At 35.3% G+C, this 7,728-nt stretch overlaps 1 protein-coding gene across 2 annotated transcripts in view; it reads left to right on the forward strand.

The window, feature by feature from the left end:
* The window catches only part of VPS37A (VPS37A subunit of ESCRT-I), a 38,149-nt gene extending 33,492 nt beyond the window's left edge, over positions 1 to 4,657 (forward strand). Inside the window, exons 10-12 of one of the 2 annotated variants that reach the window (XM_081220717.1) lie at positions 430 to 573; positions 2,066 to 2,142; positions 3,716 to 4,657. In XM_081220717.1, coding sequence (XP_081076843.1) covers positions 430 to 573; positions 2,066 to 2,142; positions 3,716 to 3,725 — 231 coding nt within the window. In that variant the 3' untranslated portion in view covers positions 3,726 to 4,657. Of the gene's footprint in view, positions 1 to 429; positions 574 to 2,065; positions 2,147 to 3,715 lie in introns of both variants that reach the window. The other variant, XM_081220718.1, reaches the window with a different exon arrangement.
* Positions 4,658 to 7,728: the final 3,071 nt, after the last annotated feature.

The following is a 7,728-nucleotide window of genomic DNA, read 5'->3' on the forward strand; positions in this document are numbered from 1 at the left end:
TTCGGTGTCCTTCACCACTTTGGTTAAATTTAATTCCATCACCTTTGCCATATTCTGTTCATTAGAAGCAAGTCACTAGGTCCAGACCACACTCAAGGGCAGGAATACCAGGAGAGGAGGATCATTGGGGATCATCTTAGAGGGTGCCTGCCACAATGATCTGATTCCTAAATTCCCAAGAGAGGACAGTGATCTGCCCAGTTTCTCTCACTTAATAGTTTGCAGGCAATGCATTGGTTTCTATTGTGTTAGGTAGCCATCTCATATCCAAAAGGTGAGGACTTAGATGGGACCAGATTTCCTCAAAAAGAAGCTATGTTAGGCACATAATGAATTGCTTCTCCCTACCTCTACCTCTAATCCATTTTCCTTCCCTCTAAGGAGTTTTTCTGAGCATTAGAAACTAATATATTTGATTTTCTTTTTCAGAGCTGTAGTGCGAGTGCCCTACAGGCAAGATTGAAAGTAGCTGCACATGAAGCTGAGGAAGACTCTGATAATATTGCAGAAGATTTCTTGGAGGGAAAAACTGATATAGATGATTTTCTCAGTAGCTTCATGGAAAAGAGAACAGTATGTAATACTCTTCAGTTGAGGACAAGTGACAGCGTAATATCAAATAACTTATGTATATTCATGAGTAAAAAAAACCTTAGCACATTACTGAGCTGGAGTTTTGAGTGCCATGAGAGGAAACTGAAGAGCCTCTATTGAGAATGATAGCAACATCCTGCTATCACTGTAAACCTGCTTGTTGTGAGTACACAAGCAGGTAAATCACATAATGGTTCTGTTTCAGAAATGATAGTATCTGTATCGTTCTGTAGTAAAGCTAGTAAATTAGCTGAAGTCTAGTCTTAATAGTTGTAATATACTCCTGAATAACCTGTTTCACAAGTTGTTTAAAAAGAGAATAACCTATATAGTGTGTTTGTTTGTTTGTTTGTTTGGCTGTGCCACACGGCTTGCAGGATCTTAGTGCACTGACCAGGGTTTGAACCCAGGCCACTGCTGAGAAAGTGCTGAGTCCTAACAACTGCACCACCAGGGAATTCCCTATACAGATTTTTAAAATTTTTTTGGTTTTAATATTACTGAGAACATTCTGGGGATAATTTCTGTTCTAGTATTTCCATTATATTTAAAGAAAAAAATTTTAATTCTGCTTAGCAGTATCTTGTCCTTTGATAGAGTCCTAAATATTTACCTAATCTCTCTGAAACATCAGTTTAAAAATAACCTTTTGTTAATAAACGTTATAAAACAGATGTGCCATATATATATATAAACTGTTAAGGAAAGTGTGGCAGATTTTATTATCCCTGTTTTCCATGAGAAAATTTGAAGTACAGGGACATTAATGACTATGGTTATGGCATTAGTGAAGCGTCGATTTTGGGTCCATTTTTCTTCGGTACTATATAACTGTATCTTGAAGTTTTTTTTGTTTTTGTTTTAATTTATTTTATTTATTTTTAGCTGCATTGGGTCTTCATTGCTGTGCAGAGGCTTTCTCTAGTTGTGGCGAGTGGGGCTACTCTTTGTTGCGGAGCACGGGCTCTAGGCACGCAGGCTTCAGTAGTTGTGGGTCACGGGCTGTAGAGTGCAGGCTCAGTAGTTGTGGTTCACGGGCTTAGTTGCTCCGCGGCATGTGGGATCTTCCCGGACCAGGGCTCAAACCCGTGTCCCCTGCATTGGCAGGCGGATTCTTAACCACAGTGCCACCAGGGAAGCACTGAAGTTTTTATTTGTTAAGCTTCCGGGGTAACAACAGTAGGATTTATTTTCATATTTTTAAAACACAGATATTTGAAATTATATAATCAGAGAACTGGTATAAAGGATCAGAGTGTGTTTTACACTCTGGAAGTTTACAAAGGTTATCTTCCAAACAAAATTAAAATTTTTTTCTTTCTGATTCTTAAATTCTGCTCTACCTTAGACATCCACAGTTTAAATAATGTCAACAAGTTAAAAGATTCTTACTTAGAATTCTGTCAAATTTAGCTAGTAGTAGGAAGATTACTGAGGAAGTGACTGGTATTTTAAATAATTTGTCTTCTAGATTTGCCACTGTAGAAGAGCCAAGGAAGAGAAACTTCAACAAGTGATAGCAATGCACAGCCAATTTCATGCTCCACTATAGGTAAATTGTATTCTAGAAGGTTTGAGTCTTCAGGCTATTGCATGGCTATTTTTAATGAAGTGTTCTTACCAGTGTTTGTTCAGCCAGCTTTAAGCATAATATTGTCATTATAGCTATTGTGCTATATAACATGTAGAATACTTTATATTAAGCATAATGTTTTATACCTAAGCATATAACCAGTAGAAATTGTTTGCATATTTTCTCAGTATGATATTGGCGTAAATGAATTTTTTTTCAGTATTTGATAGCTACTTATGTAGAGTTTAAGCTGTAATTAGTTCCTTTCTCTCAGCTGGTGTGGGGAGTATACCATATTAGTTGACATATTTCTCAGTAGTCTCTTTTGTCATTTCTTCCTTTAAAGTGAATTTCCGCTCAGTCTTTTTCCCATCTCACATCAGGATTATTCCAGTAACTCTGACCAGTCCTCTGACTTTAGGGTTTCTCCTTCCTGCTCAGCACTGACAGAGTGATCTTCCTAAAATACCACTCTGTGATAACATTTCTCTGCTCCAGGACCTGCAATGAACCCCTAGGGATGAGAAATGCCAAATTTCTCTCTCTGGCTTATATTTTAGATCATCCATTTTAATTTTCCATTTTCCCCTTATCTTCTCTCATGTCATGTTGTTTTTTCTACCACCATATCTTTGTTCATGCTCTCACCTGATCTCAGGACACTCTTCTGTTTTCCTCTCCATCTATCTTGTTTTAGGAATGATCTGGTGGCAAAGACTAGCTCCCACCTCAACAACTTTAGAAGCTTGTGTTACTGGATAATGCAGGGAAAACAGAGCCAAAATGCAGAAAAGTACACCTCAGTCACCTGGGAGTGAAAACACGACATGAGGCCATCAGTAACCAAAGCAGCTCCTCTTAGACCTTTCCCAAGACTGCTCGTTTTTCATTTCCGCATCTCACTTCTTTTCTGTCTCTCACTCCCATGTGCTTTCTCACTTGCTCTTCAGAGCTTTCTTTGCTACACCTGCACATGGTTCAACCAGTGCTGCCCACAGGCTTGATCATGACTGTCCAAACGGCCAATGGAGACTGACAAGGGTCTCACCACAAATTCAGGGAAAGAGACTGGCCCTGCATAGACAGTGTCCATCCTGACCTCAGCAGTTTGATGTAGAGATTGGTGTCATGTGTTCATCTGCCCGCTCTGCTGGGCTAAAGGAGTAGACTTTGAGAAGGGAGCATGGGAGGTTCCCTTAAAAGGGATCAGGCTACAGGGAGGGAAGTGACAGGCATTTCTCAACCCCATTCAAACTCATCTGCCCCTTTTCTCAATCTAGTTGTCCTTAACATTAGTAGCAACATTGAATTGTTTTATTTTACAAATCAGACTGTTAATCCCTGAGGGTAAGGGTTGATTTTTAATATCAAGTATGCATTTCTCAAGGTTGAGAAGTAAGTGGGCACTGAGTAATTGCTTATTGACATGAGCATGCTAGAATCCTTTCCCTACCTCTTTTCCCTCAGAGTCAGATTATCTTCTTATAGGTAAATCTTAATTTATCATCTTAAATTAAATCTTAGGTTTCGATTTTCTTTTCTTTTCAGATTTTCCTGAAAACATGAACTGCCAAGAGAGGAATGGGACACAAAACTAAGCACATTTATATTTATGATTTGCAAATTGGCATTTCATTACAGTGGCTGAATTCATAGATACACTATATAGATTGTATACAGAACTGAGACTGATTTTGTACAGATTAGAACGATTGCTATGATCTTTGCTTTGAGAAATTTTTCTGCACTATTTGCACTAAAAATGTTTATTTGTTGTTGATAAATCCTATATTTAAGTTCCACTGCTGTTCCTCTCTTACTATTGATTAAATACATATGCATGTAATTTTAGCTAGTTTCAATATTTTATAAAATTACTTCATTTAAGTTTATAATTTTAATTTGAAATTGCCTCATTGCTTTATCAAGAATGGTTTTGACTTTTTCCTCTCAGGCTTTTTTGAAAAATTACCATTTCAACTGTAGAAAAACTGTTATTCTTCCTGTTTCTTCCTGTATGATAAAACTTTCAAAAATAATTTGTTTTTAAATATTCACAGTGTCAGGAAACACCAAACCTGCCAATGTGCCGTCTCAAGGAAGTAACTTTTAATTCATACAATAAATTAAAAGAGTAAACCAGTGGTTTTTACCTATTGTTGTCTTATTTTTAAAATTAAAGTTGCACTTAAGAGGCAATACAGGTAAATAAATATTTTACCTAATAGAAAAAACTACGTTTCATTTAAAATAGTCCAACATAAACTTTCATACTAACTTTTTTTTTTTTTTTTTGGCCACACCACACGGCTTGCAGGATCTTAGTTCCCCAATCAGGGATTGAACCCGCACCCTCAGCAGTGAAAGTGCGGAGTCCTAACCACTGGATGGACCACTACGGAATTGCCTCATGCTAACTTTGTAAATATAAGTATCTGCTGGTTTGTGGTTAGGTAAGGATACGCTAAGTTCCTCATATTGAAGTTTAAAACAATATTTTTGTTAATAAATAGTTAATTTAAACACACAAAAGTCAGTGAATTTTTCTGACCTTTACTGTGTTAGCTTTTCATAACAGAAAAGCTTTAATAATAAATAAAATTAATATTAATTTTTAGGCAGCCTAGTTTTTAATTAATTTAATTGGATTTTCGCTTTAACTTGTACTGTGTTAAACAGTTTGCTTTTATACTACATTACTGAATGAATATATTCTATGGGTAGCTGTGAAAGCTAATTAAGTAGAAAATCTTGAACTACATATCTGAGGCTTGGTAAAGTAGTATCCAAATCACAAAACAACCTAATGACAATTTTTACTTAAAATTCATCACAGTATGATTGCCATTCCAAACACCAGCATACAGTACAGTTTTTTTCTTTTCTTTATTCTTCTTTCTATACATGTTTTTAGCAATAGAACTTTAGGAAAAACAAAATTTTCTTAGACTTGAATAATACTTAGTCTATGTGTGTGGAAGGGCAAGTATTCACACGGACTATAAAGATATAATTTGGGTAAAGAAATTAACTTTTTTTAATCACTTGTCTTCCTGGTACTGTGCTAAGGGCATGCCATTTAATCTTCAAAATGACCAGACGAGGAAGGTATTATTATTCCGGATGTGTAGATGAGATAACTGAGGTAGTGTTTCAAATTTGTGGCAGTCTTCTGGGTATTCAGGAACCTTTCCTTACTGTAGTGGTCACAGAAGCTTCAGCTTTCCCAGCAGTCACCACAGTGGAGGACACGGTAGTCCCAATCTTCTGCAAACAATCAGGAAGCTTTCTGAGAAACCAGGCCCAGCCCAGAACAAGAGGCCAGCAGACCACAGCCATTCATTCATTTGATCTACTAATTTTATTAAGCCCCTACTAAGAATGAGGCACTGTGGAAATACTATACAACAATGACTCAAACATGGTCTAGGTGTTTAGGTACTTATCTACCTTTTCCTCCACCAAAAAAAAAAAAGTCATTTTCTTATATAGTAGATCTCGTCTACATAATCACATAAGTAATTCGTCTCAATGTTTTTTATTCTTTAAACTTGAACTATCCCAGTTTCATTATGTACCAGTTAACATACCTTGGTTTCTCCTTTTAAAATTAATTTTTTAGATAACCTCCTTACAACCCAGTCATTAATAAGAGGAGTCTGATCATCATTACCTACATTTAACCGACAAATCAGTTCAGATAATAGGTCATATAAGTCATCCAGGATGGACAATAGTCTGCATTTGAATATGTATGAATTTTGGTTCTGTTACTACAATAAAAATTTTAGTGACTTTTCTTTAATCTTATGGATATATTATTTTCTTCTTAAAATTGGCTATATTGGAGAAACAGTGCCAGAGGAAGAAAAAAAAGCCTGCCAAAGCAGAGATTCTGATTTTACTTTAACACATAATAGAAGACTAGATGGAAGTCACAATAGTAGAGAAAAGCTTAGGAGTTATTAGGTTATTCAGAGTAGGGGTTTGTCATGGGTAGAAATATAAAGGCTAACATCTCAAAAATAGAAGAAACTTTTTCTAAATAAATGTGATACATGCTAAACATAATGTTTCAAAGTTGGAAGATTTTCTAGGAATAATTCTAGACTAGGAAATTTATATTGAAATAGAGATTGACAGGTCAGTCTGATCATAATTCATATGTGCTTCAATTGAAGGACAGCTCAGATTCATTTTTAGGGAAAGAAAGTAAACTAATCATGTGCTCTTAAAGAATAAAAACCTACACCAGGTTTTCCCTTCTCTTCACCTTCCTTTATTCTAAAAAAGTTTCTTTGTTGATTGCTGAGTCATGATCAAAATGCTTACCTACTCCATATTATTAAATTTTCCAGAAAATCACTAAATAATAAATCACTTGAGCTCTGAATATTACTAGTTGGGAAGTAATCTGTCTTGAGTCAGTTTTACATTGGTTTAAACCAACTGCTCTAAATAAAACACTTCCTTGATTGATGTTTGATTTAAAATGAGAATATACTGTTAGAGATTTTAGCCTTGTTGGATTGGCCATGCTCTTTTAAGGCTCTGTCCAGCACAATAAAGTTTTAATAAGCAATAAAGGTAACCTTTTTTTAATAAATTTCAGTGTTCAGTTAACTTATAAGTAGTCTAAATGAACATATGCTTAAATTATGTTTTGTAAAATATTTGGTGTGGGGCTGAAAAAAAATTTTGTATCTGATTTGAAACATCAAAGAACTAAATTTTAAAATATCGAAGATTTATAGTATTTGCTTTTCAAAATAAATGCATAATTCTGTTTGGTATAGTTACTGTGTCATTTTTTAAAATTTGTTATTTATTTTTGTAGATGTATACTGCCAAATGGAAGAAATTAAAGTCTCATCCTCAACATGAGGCAAAGAAGTTTCTAAGAGTTGATAATCAACTACAAGAGTGGTATGAAGTGAGTTATGTTATAAAAATGCAAAAGCTATTACAACTTATCCTAAGTATCATTAACAAGGTATTCCCTGCTACAGAAAGTTTGTACCTTTTGACCACCTTCCTCCAATTCCCCAACCCCACCTCCACCTCAGGTTAACCACAAATCTGATCTCTTTTTCTCTTTGGTTTGTTTGTTTGTTTTAAATTACACATGTAAGTGAAATCATACAGTATTTGTTTTCCTCTGACTTAGCATAATGCCCTCAAGGTCCATTCACATTGTCGCAAAAGGCAGAATTTCCTCATTTTTTATGTCTGAATACTATTCCATGGTGTGTGTGCTTCTTTGTTCATTCATCTGCTGGTGGACAGTTAGGTTGTTTCTATGTCTTGGCTATCTTAAATAATGCTGCTATGAACATGAAGGGGTACAGATTACCTTTTCGAATTAGTGTTTTCATTTCCTTTGTATTCCCACAAGTAGAATTTCTGGATCATATGGTAGTTCTATTTTTAAGTTTTTGAGGGTCCTCCATACTGTTTTCCATAGTAGCTGTACCAGTTTATGGTCCCATTAACAGTATACAAGAGTTCTCTTAAATTCACATTATCACCAGCATTTCGTATTGCTTGTCTTTTTGATGTTG

This window comes from Mesoplodon bidens (genome assembly GCF_964165515.1).
Source record: "Mesoplodon bidens genome assembly, chromosome: 20".
NCBI lineage: Eukaryota > Metazoa > Chordata > Mammalia > Artiodactyla > Ziphiidae > Mesoplodon > Mesoplodon bidens.